Raw genomic sequence first — 14,884 nt, forward strand, 5'->3', positions numbered from 1 at the left:
TTGAATGTTAAAAGTCGAGAGTAAGATATGATCGCCTCTTAAAAGTAGGTTCCCACAGACGGCGCCAACTGTTGTGGGGTAAAATTTGCAGGGATGCTCCTTCGACTTCCGCTGACTTGAAAGGGGAAGAAAAGAAAGGCTTGGAGGACCCGGGGTGTACTCCGAGGGATCACTCCGATGTCTAAGTAAGAGGAATACTTTTAGAGAGGCTAAATGCAACAGTAGAATAGTATTGAATGACTTACCTTAGCCTCTTCTCTAGATCCCTTCTTATAGGGGTTTGAGTTGACCGTAGGTTGGTTCATCTTTATTGCGCGGGGGCGTGAATCGCTCCCTAATCATAAAGTGCTTGTGCCTATCACTCGACTATTTAAGCAGTTGGTGTGGATCTCTCCTCTTCTTTATTGGGTTGGAGCTGATCACTCGTCAGAATGTCTGACTCGGAGAAGGTGCGAGACAGGTATTGACCTGCTCTCATTGGCTAGATTATTTTGGGCGTATCAATTATTTATAAAATTCACTCAAAATATTAATAATGATATGATATATTATTTTAAAATAAAAATTTGATTTTTGACTTTACTACTTCGAGCAAAATTTAATTATAATAAAGGGATTAACAATTTTTATAAATATATATTTTAAAAATCAAATATGCATATTACAAAATAGTTTAGAATATTTATATTTTAATATTTTTTTGGACCAAGACGTCACAGTCATTATGGAATTATTTTTCCAAATTAAATATTATTTAATATATATATTTTTAAAAAAGATAAACGGGAAAAAACTCCAATCTTTACAACCGCCCCAATTGACGATCACCTAACCTGATGATGGATCAGGAACAGTTACTTAGCACGTCAAAGTTTCCTCTCAAAAAACACCCTCGAATGCCTTAAAATTACCAACATGCCACGGGCTCAGACCACGCAGCACCGCCCCGCCACGTAAACACCCCAGCCAGTCACTACGAACAGTGCGACGCCGCCACCTTCGCCCCGACTCCGACGTTCTCACATCGGAAATTCCTCTGTTTCTTCGATTGATCGGAGTTGCGAAGCCATGGGGGCGGAGAAAGCGAGCAACGCGTCGGTGATAGAGGACGAGGAAGACGACCTCGATGAAGAACCCGGTGAGGTCATCGAATCGGCGCCTCCTTTCAAGGTGGGCGAGGAGAGAGAGCTCAATAGCTCCGGCCTCAAGAAGAAGCTCCTCCGCCGTGGCCGTGCCTGGGATTCCCCCGAGTTTGGCGACGAAGTCACCGGTACTCTCTCTCTTTCTCTCTCGAAATTTTCCCGCGAAAATTGATGATTTTGTCTTTTTTTTTTTGGGTTTTGAAATGTAGTGCATTACTCGGGCAGTTTGCTTGATGGAACCAAGTTCGATTCCACCAGAGACAGGTGCGAGCCCTTTAGTTTTAAGCTCGGCGGAGGTGAGTTGTTGGTGGGATTTTCTCTGTTGGTGTTTTTAGTTTTACGGGGTTAGTTAATTTTTCATTTTATGTTTTAGGTTCGATTGAATTTGATTTCGTTGATGAGTTTTTCAGGTCAAGTGGTGAGCGGGTTGGATCAAGGGATAATTACCATGAAAAAGGGGGAAACTGCGCTCTTCACATTGCCTCCTGAATTGGGTTATGGAATTGCGGGGGCTGATCGCGTTCCCCCGAATTCGTGGATTCAGTTTGAAGTAGAACTCGTTTCTTGGATATCTGTGGTTGATGTATACAAAGATGGTGGAATTATCAAGAAGATTTTAGTGAAGGGAGAGAGTAACGCACAGCCAGGCGATTTAGATGAAGTTTTAGGTACTATTAATTATGAAATTTGGTTTTTGAGTGTGACTAAGTTTGCACCACAGCCAAGTTAATGTTCAGGTTGGTTTGGCTTTGATGGTTACTGGTGCTAATGCCTAGCTACTGGTATTCAGTTTTGAGGGGAAATTTTTATTGATGATGCAGTGAAGTACAAAGTGAGGCTGGTTGATGGTACCATTGTAGCAAAAACACCAGAAGACGGATTGGAGTTCCACGTGAAAGATTGTAATTTCCAATTGGAGAATTTGATTTTTTTTTTTGGCTTTTCTTATTCTAATGGGATATAACAATATGGAAAATGCTACCTTTCCCAACAACTTACAAACATTGTATCCCAAATTTGTTGTAGTGCTCTTTTGGATCCAGTACATTCGGTTTGAGTGATGATTTGTGTAGGGCCCAAAGTAGCACCATGTTGGATCCAAGATGCATGTTTGTAAAGTTGTTTGAAAGGGTAGCAGCACCATAATAATATTGCTCAGCAGGCCTCTTTGTGCTACTAATTGATATATCTGTTTCTTTCAGGCCAATTTTTTCCTGCATTTCCAAAAACAATCAAGACCATGAGAAGGGGGGAGAAGGTCCAATTAATTGTTCAACCTCAATGTACGTCTCTTTATAATGTGTTGGGACTTTTGCAATCATACATTGTTAATAACATTATCACTAGTTATTAGTTGTTAGCATACACTGTCACCTCGAATTTCAACTTTCTCAGACTTTCAAACATGCTATTTGTCAATTGCCAAGTTACATTTTCGGATTCCTCGTATTGAAAAAAAAAAGTGTCCATGTTAAAAAAATTCTATCTTACTATTGGTAATTACAGGGAATCGCATTATCTTTTTGATATGCACTTCTATGCAACTCTAATAGACCGAGGATAAATAAGGAATAAAGCGAATTTTTATAAGAGCGAATGAGAAGGCATTTTTAGCATTTTTGGGCCTGCCCTGGCCCCCAACAGTTATTTTCCTGAATCTAAATTCCTTGATATCTCATCTCTTTTTTCTAGACAAGGGAGCTGTATATTAGGGTCAAGCGGAGGAAGTAATAATAAGATGACACAGATCATTTGATTTTTATGTTGTGGGCTTTCATAGTGGCGAGCCTTGTGTACTCATATTCTGTGCCCCCCTGGTTTCACACTGCTCTGTTGCTTGGTGCTTGTGAAAAAGTTGTTTGGATTATTCTGAGAAAGTTAGGTTCGTCCACAATCTTTGGGAAGTTTATTATTATTATTTTTTTATTTTTTTTAAAATTTTTTATTTTCTGTTAGGGGCTTTGGTGGGAGTAAGAAGCTAAGCGGTTGGTGCATGGGTGCAGTTTTTGCAGTGATTTGGGATATTTCACTGGGAAGTAACAAATAGATCTTTAAGCATCAGTTTTTGTCATTGCAGATGGTTTAGAGCAGAATTTCTTGTGCTTCATTATGGATCTTCACTTCAAGAGCATTTGCAGCATGTTTGTTGTAATAATTTTATGTTTTATTTAGCTGAGAGTTTATTTTTTATTTTTTATTTTTTCTTTTTTTGAGGAGGATATTATTTTCTGGACCAAAAAGAAGAAATATTATTAGGAAAGAAAGAATGTATGAAGTAGGAGAATAAGGAATCCTCCCATAAAAAACATAAAAAAAACTAAAAAAGAAGATAAACTGTCAATACAAAATAGTCAACCAATCACACTGAACATCCTCAAAACACATCCCCTTGAAACAACCTGCAGCAACAGCCCATAAAAAAGCCAAATAGTGAATCTTATTGCAAACTAGAAACCAAGAAGTCCTGTACCCCTTAAAAATGCAAGTGTTCCTTTCAATCCAAACACCTCACAACGCAGCATATGACCCACATCTCCATAAGGCTGACCAGTCTTTACTCCTGCCAAAACCTAAAAATGAAATGACCAACTTTTTCTGAATCTGGACAAGCTCAATTTTCTCGAATGATACCAAATAACTTGTTCCATTTCCTCCAAGAGAAAGGGCACTGCATACGCAAATGGGAGGCAGATTTAGAACTATCAGAGAAAAACACTCTCATATCCAAAGATAATGCTTTAGAAGGCCGCCTAATTTGCAGCAGATTTGTTAATGTTTATTCGATTAGGAACAGCCAACCAAATTAGAATGTCAATTTTAGAGGGAAGTTTGTTCTTCCAAATGCTATGATAGAGGGAAATAGTCATGTTCTCAGATCAGAAAATCAAACAATGATTTGAAAGAGAAGTCCCCCGAAGAGTCCAATACCCACCTCTGATCCTCCCTATTGGAAGGATGGCAAACCTCCGACAAATACATGGAAGACTGACAGCTCGTCCACCTCCCTACCATTAGAAGACCTGTGGAATGATTTATTCTCCCCATTAGATAGCAAAAAATAAGAAACAATCCTGTTATGCAAAGGAGAAAGACAATACAAATGAGGAAATGACAATAGAACTTCTGAATCCTCCATCCATGGGTCTTCCTAGAAACGAATGTGAAGGCCATTGCCTAACCAAATTTGGTATATGGAATAAAATGTGGGTAAAGATGTGATATAAGATGAATTTACTTTCAATCACTTGTTGCTAAAGGAAGTTCTCTCTCTAAATGAAACCTCCGTAGCCATTTATTCATTAAACCAATGGTTGTTGACGTCAACTTCCCTAGACACCCCCCCTTTCTTTTTTTGACTTATGACCTCCCAACTACCAAATAATCTTTCTTATCTCCAACCCCAGACCAAAGAAAATCTCTCATGATTCTCTCGGTAGTCTTGGCTATCCCTACAGGAACTCTAAAAATGACAAGAAACAAAGAGGTAGTTTAGAAAGGCAAGACTTGATAACAGTATTATGACCACGTAAAAAAAAAAGAGCACCTTGCACGTTCCACCCTTCTAGATGCTTAGCCACTTCTCCACCGTAGGAGCCCAGAACCCACCAACCTAGGATAACCAGCAGAAGGATCCCTTAACTGAGTCAAAGGCCAATTTAAGATACCACCCCTGGCTAGAGAAGCCAACTTTAACAATCTAGCAACTCTCAAATTAATTCCTGCAATCCCATTCTTCCCAGAATTTACTTTTAGGAGATGCGCTGCCCTCTTTTTTGTATCTTATTCTTTTCTTTTATCAGGGAAAAAAAAAGGGGGGATAAAGGGGAACTGTTTGCATGGTCTGGCTCTATGATTCCAATATTATATGCTTGTTATGTAATCCCTAACCTTACATTATTGTTAGATTGTTATGTTCAGGCGATGAATTTGTTGGAAAACTCCTGATTTTTTTCTTTTTCTTTGGTATGAAAATTTCAAAATAATTCTGTTCAGATTTTTCTTATTTACCCCGAAATATTATTGTAGATGCCTTTGGAGAGGTTGGGAGAGATGCTGAGAATGAATTTCCTCCAATACCACCTGGTTCTGTGCTGAGCATTGATCTTGAGTTGGTATCTTTCAAGCCTGTGATTGACATTAGTGGTAATTCCAAGGTATTCAAAAAGATTTTGAAAGAGGGTGAAGGAGTTCTCACTGCAAATGAAGGTGCAACTGTAACTGGTAAGTATGATGACTGGTGATACATATATATGTTACGATTTTTTGGTAATTTTATTAAATCAGTGGGGATTGAGAGGTTGTAACAGGTGGTATCTTACTTGGATAAATATGTAAAAATCCAAAAGTATTAAAAATAACTAAGAGATGATTGCAAATTCAATAATATGTCAAGTGCTGAATTATGACATTTCAACTTAAATAGAAGTGCGCTCAGCCTTGAAGCTCCATATTCTTATTTGCTTGACTTGAACTTCTGAAGTGGATGCTATTTTCTGAAAATGTTCTTTTCATCTTCTGTCAACTCGCTGATTTTAAATCTAATGTAAAATTTACTGTAAATTAACACATAAAGAAAGCAAGGAAAGTGAAATTAGGATATATTCCCATTAGGGGGGTGAATTGGGTTATTTAAAAATTATTTGCGGAATTATTTACTTTAACCCTTAATTATTTCACACTTAGTTATTAAGCTATACAAACAAGGAGTCCTAGATATAAATGTAAAACTCAATGCATAATCTGAATTTACAATATGAAATAAAGAGTTAATACATTCAATTTAGCCCTTATTCAGAATATGATCTTTGGCTGGAATGAATATGGTTTACCACAATATATTCAAGAATAAATTCAGTGATTTGTTTTATGCTTCAATGATATAATCGATATTAAGAACTGATTTCAGCAAGAATAATATTTTACTTCAAAAACAATTTTTATAAAACTCTTGATTAACTTCAGCACTTAAGCTTCAATCTGAAAATCACTTTATAAATAGTTTACCTCAGATTATTTACTTTCAAATTCAAAGTTTTTCTGAATGTTCAAATCAAGGCTTTAATCATACAACTGATATATATTTGATCTCAAACAAAATATGTCCAGCTAATTCAAAATATTTAGTAAGGTTCTTATTTTCAACAAGTTCTTAAATATTCCACACAATCTCAAATATTTACCGAGAGTCAATATTCAACACTGTTCAATAATCAGCAAGATGATAATGAAAATAGATTCAAGCACGCAGATTATATCTTACCGAAAGTGAAAAGAGTAGGGAAGAAGAGGCTGAACGTCCTTGTTTTTACAAGGTTCGGCTGCAGCCTACGTCCTTGCCTCACGCAACGTGCTGTGAGGATTTCCTTTCCTAACTTCGTTACCAGGTGAAGTTACAACCTCTCTCCCTCAAAGGTGGAGTTCGTCTCTCTAATGAGAATCCCTTCTCGCTAGGCAACGATTCAATACCTGAACTGTCAAACAATACAACAAACAGCAAAGGATTGCTTGTGCAAGATAAACGCTCCTCGAATGAGCAGATTAGCACACGTTAGATTTAAAACAATACTTCAAATAAAGAATATGAAAGTTGAAGCTCGAAAGTATATCACCATAATTGATTCAAACGTGTGAGATTTGAAAGATCAAATCAGTTTCTGAGAGTACTTGCAGAGAACACAGCAGTAGTATAACCAGAGAGTTTTTCAAAGTATGAACGTGCCGTTTTCTTTTATTTTGAATTTTCTGTTACCCTAATGTGCGAGAATAAGACGTTTAAATAGTGCACTAGGGTTTTAAAAAGTTTCCTTAAGGTTTTCTCTTAATTTGGAAACCAATCATGCAAGATATGGAAACAAGATTAGTGCTGTAACTCGTTTAAACATGCGCATCAGTCGCCTGTCCTCGTAGGGTCAGTCGCCTGTTCTCTTTTAAAATCAGCGTATTCTGAAAGTCAGAATGGGGTTAGTCGATTGTGCCCAATAGGTCAGTCCCCTGTGCCTATTCTGTTTGTATATTTTCAAAACAGTAGCACCACAGTAGCCTGATGATTTATCATCAGTCGCTTGTTCTTTCAGCAAAATACCTTGTTTTTTATTATTTTTGGTTCTAAACTTAATTCATATATTGGAAAATTTAATTTGGACTTTGAGAAAATATTTTCCATGTATAAAATCAGGTATCTAAATGACATATCCTAAGAGCTTCAATCAATCAATATTGAGTTTTGAAGTACTTACATGAGACTTTCATATGATTTTCCTATCTACGTTCCTAAGTCTTCATGTTGTGAAGCTTCCAATATGTCTTCTGAGCTTTATGCATTGCTTCAACGAGTTTCATGTCTCATATAACTTGAAATCTTCATGATTATCATGTCTCATAGCCTTGAGTGTGATTTTTCATTCAAACTCTTCAAGCACATTCACTCGAAGTCTTAAGATCACTTAAGTCCTAAAACTCAAACTTAAATCGACATGTTAAGTAACCTTTATTTGTTATCATCAAAACGAGATTAAGCCTTGTTAGGCTAACAATCTCCCCCTTTTTGATGATGACAAATAAGAAGTAAAAAATGAGAAAGCCTTAAAAGGCTCCCCCTTACAATAAGCATACCCTTAACACATCATACACTCATATCAGAATATTTCAAGCTCTTAGAATATCATGCTTTCAACATTTATATCAGAGCAATTTCAAGCAATCAGAATTTTCGATATATATCATGCTTTTCAACAACTTATATCATTCAAGCTTTCAGAATATTCAATATATGTATCATGCTTTCAACATAACTCCCCCTGAATATATGGTTATATGTTTATCATAAATTTTACCCAATAAATTCTCGTTTTGCACATATTACTCCCCCTTTTTGACATCAACAAAAAGGGTAACCGTAGAAAATGATCATGCATGGCAACAAAGGACTTAAAAAATCAGAAGTTAGTTCACGAGCATAGTCCAAAATTCAGCATCAATGCATCAGATCAAACAGTTATCACATATGCAGGCATCATGCAAAATATATTCAATAGCATCAAAACTGGCATGAAATATGTCATATCCAAGATAAGCAAAAATATAGGAAAACAATGTAAAGAGTTGAAAAACAGCTCAAATATTACAACCCAAAGTTGTTTTAAAAGATTAGTAATAAAGCAAAACTAATCTTCATTGTCATTGTCTGATTCAGTGCCTTCCTCATCATCTTCATCTTCATCTCCAGAGTTTGTTTCCATAGGAGCTTTGCCACGTGATGAAGAACTTTCCATATATTGTTCAATGCGTCCAACACACCGATCCAAGGAATTATAACACAATTGAACTGAACTAAAACTAGTATGCACTTCACCATAGAAGGCATTCCGCTGCTTCTGATAAGATACAAACCAGGAGGGTGCATCATCTGCTGGTGGTGCATCTTGCTGGGGTTCAAGGGCCTGTTGAGGTTCCTTATGTCCTCTTCTGCCCTTTGGTAACCAACCATGCCCTTCCTATTTTTCGTAGCCCATTTGCTTAATTGTCTTAGATGAAAACATATCATAGTGGGTACGAGTTATGAATTGGGTAGATGAAGTGGTAATACCTAAATGATCAAAAATACGGTTCAACACTCCTCCATAAAGTAAAATAACTCGTCTAGCTTCTTCTCGTGTGATCATCCATTTTAAAATAAGATTAGGTAGATCAAGTTTCTTTCTTTTGAGTAGACACCACATCACAAAACAGTCAAGGTAGGAAATGTGATCATGTCATCCTACCCTAGGCAAAATATTGTATGTGATGAGTTTCTGTAGGATTTGGGCTTGAAGGTTAAGTTGATGGTACAGTGGAGGATTACCAAAATATATAGGAGCCTCTTTCATTATCAATGGTAAAAATTCCTCAGGAGTAAAACCTTGAGCCATTATCCAAGATGATCCAATCAATGAACATTCAAATTCTCCATTTTGGATTCTAAATGTAGTAGCTAAAGTTTGTGGGTCACTGCAAACGATCTATCCATGATCTGTGTAGAGCATACAGTTTCTCCCTTCATCATATTTGCATAAAATAATTTCACAAGATTTGGATATAAGCTCCTTGCTTGATAATAGTGAAACTTTCCCAACCCAAAGCAATAAATAACAACAAAATATTGGGAAATTCATCTCTAAAGAACTCAAGATCCAAAACCTTACCGAATATGGGTTAGGTAGATCAAAGATGCTTCCTGTAGATTTGCTTTGCGTGAGGCATCATCAACCATTTCTCAATATCGTTGGAATCACCCCTTCCAGAGGAGGGACCTTGATTAGCCGCATGCTTGGTTCTAGGCATATTCTTGAAGAAACTAACCAGTGAAATCCTTGAAAACGAAGTGGGAATGAAAGATTGAAGGATATTTTGAGGTTTAAACGGTTTAATCTTCGAGAAATAGGACTTGAAGATGAAAGAGAGAGAGTTTGGGAGAGTGGAGGTATACGGTCAGTTGACTGAGATATGAAAAGTTAGGGTTTTTACGAACAGCAAATATATATACCACCGCGGGTCAGTCGACTGTGCTCGAAGAGTCGGTCGCCTGACCTGTGTATTTCTTCGAATTTCACAAGTTAGTAGCAAGTCAGTCGATTGCACTCAAGGAGTTAGTCGTCTAATGATCCTGAACCTGAAATACTTAATAAGTCAGTGTAGTTTCAGTCGACTGATACTAAAGTGTCAGTCGCCTATCCTTTAGGGCTTATGACTTACATATTCTTTTTAGCTTATCCACTCATACACATTAAAGTATTTTTCTCAAATTACTTTTCTACTATGTAATAAACCTAATTCTCGTCGTATTGAGATGAACCTATCCTCTGAAAGAGGTTTAGTGAATATGTCAATCCATCGTTCATCTGTATTTACGAATTCAAGAATTCTATCTTCCCTTTGCACATGATCTCTAAGGAAATGATGTCGAATGTCAATGTGCTTAGTTCTAGAGTGAGAGATAGGATTCTTTGAAATATTTATGGCACTTGTATTATCACATTTGATCGGTACCGCTGAATATTCCAAATTGAAATCCTTGAGTTGTTGTTTCATGTATAGAGTTTGTGCACAACAACTATCAGCTGCAATGTATTCATCCTCTGCAGTAAACAATGCCACAGAATTCTGTTTCTTGGAAAACCAAGATACCAAGGATCGTCCTAAAAAGTGGCAATTACCACTAGTACTCTTTCTGTCTATCTTACATTCGACATAATCTGTATCTGAATAGCTAATCATTTCAAATGCTGTGTCTTTAGGATACCAATAAGTCAATAGTACCTATCAAATATCTCAATATCCTTTTGACAACTATTTGGTGAGATTCTTTAGGATCTTCTTGAAAGCGGGCGCACATGCAGACACTGAACATGATGTTAAGTCTACTAGCAGTCAAATAGAGCAGACTCCCTATCATGCCTTGGTAGTATTTCACATCTACCGACTTTCCTTTCTCATCTCTATCAAGACTCATAGAAGTGCTCATTGGAGTTCCCAATGGTTTTCCAGTTCTATGACAAATTTCTTAAGTAAGTCTCTAATATATTTGGATTGGTTTATGAATGTACCATGCTTAGCTTGCTTGATTTGAAGACCAAGGAAGTATGTCAACTCCCCATCATGCTCATCTCAAATTCTTCTTGCATGCATTTAGCAAAGTCTTTACATAAATCCTCATTAGTAGCACCAAAGATAATGTCATCAACATAAATTTGTATGATGAGCATATCATTATCTTTTGACTTTATGAACAGGGTGCTATCCATTTTCCCTCTAACAAATCTATTGGAATTGGTGTATTCTCAAGAGGGGGGGGGGTGAATTGGGTGTTTAAAAATTCCTCCGAGGTTTAGTTCAAATTCCACAACCAGTATTACACAAACCTAGGGTCTTTCTATTAGTTCATAAACCCAATCAATCTCAATAGAAAAACATAAACATTCAAGTGTTGGAATTTAAAATGCGAAAATTAAAAGCAGGCACAAGAAATGTTATCGGGGTTCGGCCAACTGTGCCTATGTCCCCGCCTCAAGCTCACAAGTCAAAGGATTCCATTAATACTCACTTAACAGGTGGAGCGGCACCGTTTACAACCAGGTCAATTAACGGGACTGACGTCAATCTACAACCGCACCTTACCAGGATGGTGCGCCTAGCTTTCCTAATTGGGTCTAAACCAATCCGGGACTATTCAACAGGGCTAATCTCCCTCTTCAGGCCCACACCTGGAATGCAACAAATATAAAAATTTGGCATACAAATAAAATCTTCTTAACTAAGCAGACTATGTACCGATTCAGCACAAGCACTAATCAACCCACACCAATCATGTAAGAACTATAAGCTCAATGGTGTATATGTGCAAACAACACTCAGTATAATGTATAATCTCAAATATGCACAAGAGTGTTCAAACAAGCTAATCTTTGAAAGTAAAGTATATCAGTTCTCAATATCAGATTAGTGTTTCAAAGATGCTAGCAATAATATTCAAACGAACTCAAAAATATTTTCTCAAATGTATCAAGCACAAGAGTTGTTTGAAATCAAGCTTTGTAAAATATTTTGCACACAAAAAGAATGCTTAAAGAATCTTGCAATATCAATGCAAAGACCCTAAAGCAAATGAGTTTTTCCACACAAGATTTATTTATTCAAATCAGTGGGAAGAACTCTAGCCAAACTCTCAAGACAAAAATCAAGCAATACAAATTTCAAATGAGAGTATAGGGCTATTTAGAATGAAGCACAACTAATTTAACCTCTCTCTCTAGGCTTGAATAATCAAGGAATATGAAGTAGGAGAGTATTTGGTAGTAGTATGAGCAAAATAGGATTAGAAAAATTTAGAAAGTTTTTGCCCTAATCACAATGCTAATCCCCCCTTAATCAGGACAAATGAATGTCTATATATAGACAAGGGGGAAAAATTAGCCGTTGGGGACACGCTGGTAATTTTCAAAAATGTTTTAATTATGCTTAAAAAAATTAATCATGTTTAACAGCGGTAAAATTTGGACCAACCCGAGAGGTTTGGTCGACCGTACTTAAGGTTTGGTCGACCACTTTGGGTAGTTCAGTCGACTAGCTCATTTTTGAATTGAATATATGGTCGACCAGACTTACGGTGATTCCAAAGTGTCCGCGGTTCAGTTGACCGTATTCCCAACTTCAGTCGACCAACATGAAAATGAACTGGTTTGGTCGGTCGACCATAGCGTTGGGGTTTCCCACGTGGGGATTCGATCGACCAAGTTGGTGAAGTTAAAAATGGTTCGGTCGACCGTATCGTGGTCAACCCGTTGACCTCCCAAGCGGTTCGGTCAACCAGCATATTTGAACTGGGCTGGTTCGGTCGATCAAACTTGCTTCTCTTTTGTGATTTTGGTCCTGATTAATATGCTTCAAAGTGAAGGGATCTAGGGTCTTTTTTAAGGTCTTTTTGAGCTTCTTAATTAAGCCCAAAAACTTGGCGTCGGTCGACCGAAGCGTGATCCCTAAGGTCTTTTTAAGGTATTGAGCTTATAGTTCTTATCATGCATGATATGCATTAATATTACAGACCTTTTCTATTTTACTATTACAGACCTGAAATGAACATAATGTAAATTACAATAAATGAGTCTTCAGGGTCTTTAGTCTTCAAGTTTTCACATGCCATCAAGTGATATGCTCATATGGACCTGTACACAAACTTGATAGACATTAAATACTTGAGTATTTGTCATAATCAAAATAAGGTATGACCTATAAGGTCAACAAAATCCATTGTCTAACAGGAAGCCACTTAATCGTTCGTACCAAGCTCTAGGAGCTTGTTTCAATCCATATAAGGCTTTCATTAGTCTAAATACATGATTAGGGAAATGAAAGTCTTCAAACCCTGGGGGTAGTGCGACATATACTTTTTCATTTATGAATCCATTTTAAAATGCACTTGTTACATCCATTTGGTAAAGTTTTGAAGTTTTTATGGGATGCATAGGCTAGCAGCATTCTTATCGCTTCCATTCTAGCTACTGGAGCAAAGGTCTCATCATAATCTATTCCTTCTTCCTGATTGTAACCTTGAGCTACCAGTCTAGCCTTGTTACGGATTACAATTCCGTTCTTGTCCTTTTTATTCCTGAATACCCATTTAGTGCCAATTACAGAGTGATTAGCAGGTCTAGGGACTAGCTCCCAAACGTCATTCCTTTCAAATTGATTCAACTCTTCCTGCATGAAAGCTATCCATGATTCATCATTAATTGCCTCATTTATGTTCTTTGGTTCCTCTTGAGATAAGAACACACAATGATTGCACAGATTCTTTAATGATGATCTAGTGGATACTCCTCGTGAAGGTTCACCAATAATTTGATCTTTGGGGTGATTCCTTACGAACTTCCACTCCTTAGGCAATTCAGATCTACCGTGAGAGTTATCATTTAAAGTTGCATTGATTTCATTACTCTCATCCTTTATTTCCTAAATTTCTAAATCTTCTAAACCTTTTCTTACTTCAATTTCATCAATATCAATAGGTTTAGGAGGAAATGAATTAGCCTCATCAAATGCTACATGAATTGATTCTACAATTGACAGAGATCTTTTATTGTAGACTCTAAAAACTTTGCTGTTCTTAGCATATCCTAGGAAGATTCCTTCATCTGATTTGGCATCAAATTTTCCTAAGTCCTCTTTGTCATTTAGGACAAAGCACTTGCATCCAAACACATGAAAGTAAGATATATTTGGTTTTCTTCTTTTCCAGAGTTCATATGGAGTCTTTTCTAGGATGGGCCTAAGTGAAATTCTGTTAATTACATAACACGCGGTGTTCACCGCTTCAGTCAAAAAAATATTTAGGCAGGTTATGTTCGTTCAACATGGTCCTAGTTATCTCCTGAAGTGACCTATTTTTCCTCTCAACAACTCCATTTTGTTGAGGTGTTCGAGGTGCCGAGAAGTTGTGTGATATTCCATGTTTAGCACAATAATTCTCAACTTTTTTATTTTTGAACTCTCTTCCTCGATCACTCCAAATGTTTTGAACGCCATATCCCTTTTCATTCTGAAGCTTCTTGCATAAATTAATTAACATTTTACACGCTTCATCTTTGGAGGATAAGAAAAGCACCTAAGTAAATCTGGAGTAGTCATCAACAATGACGAATGCATATTGCTTTCCTCCTAGGCTTTGAGTTCTGGTGGGACCAAAGAGATCTAAATGAATAAGTTCTAGTGGCCTACTAGTAGAAATATGCTTTTCCTTCTTAAAGCTTGTCTTGGTTTGCTTCCCAAGTTGACAAGCATCACACACCTTGTCCTTAATGAACTCAGTGCTAGGTAAGTCCCTGACTAAGTTTTTCTTTGCTAATTTGGACAACAGATCCATATTGGTATGTCCTAATCTCCTATGCCATTGCCAACTAGCTTCATTTACAGCAGTGAAGCATTGGACTTCTTGAGATATCAAGTTCTCAAAGTTAATGCAATATACGTTGTCAACCCGATTAGCAATAAACAAGCTTTTATGCTTTTCACTGTGTTCAACTATGCATTTATCTTGTTTGAAAGTTACTTCAAAACCTTTGTCACTTAGTTGACTAATGCTAAGCAGATTATGTTTTAATCCTTCTATTCATAAAACATCATCAATCTCCAAAAAGGGTTTCTCATCGACTTTACCGATGCTGATAATTTTGCCTTTACCATTATCTCTAAAGGTGACATATCCACCATCA

General features: G+C 36.9%; 1 protein-coding gene across 2 annotated transcripts in view; it reads left to right on the plus strand.

The window, feature by feature from the left end:
- The first annotated feature begins 810 nt into the window (after positions 1-810).
- The window catches only part of LOC131162396 (70 kDa peptidyl-prolyl isomerase-like), a 32,859-nt gene continuing 18,785 nt past the window's right edge, over positions 811-14,884 (plus strand). The window contains exons 1-6 of one of the 2 annotated variants that reach the window (XM_058118839.1): positions 811-1,270; positions 1,352-1,438; positions 1,553-1,810; positions 1,964-2,044; positions 2,345-2,425; positions 5,169-5,363. In XM_058118839.1, the coding sequence (XP_057974822.1) occupies positions 1,069-1,270; positions 1,352-1,438; positions 1,553-1,810; positions 1,964-2,044; positions 2,345-2,425; positions 5,169-5,363 (904 nt within the window). In that variant the 5' untranslated portion in view covers positions 811-1,068. The remainder of the gene's footprint in view (positions 1,271-1,351; positions 1,439-1,552; positions 1,811-1,963; positions 2,045-2,344; positions 2,426-5,168; positions 5,364-14,884) is intronic. The other variant, XM_058118840.1, reaches the window with a different exon arrangement.

Source organism: Malania oleifera, chromosome 8, assembly GCF_029873635.1.
Source record: "Malania oleifera isolate guangnan ecotype guangnan chromosome 8, ASM2987363v1, whole genome shotgun sequence".
Lineage (NCBI taxonomy): Eukaryota > Viridiplantae > Streptophyta > Magnoliopsida > Santalales > Ximeniaceae > Malania > Malania oleifera.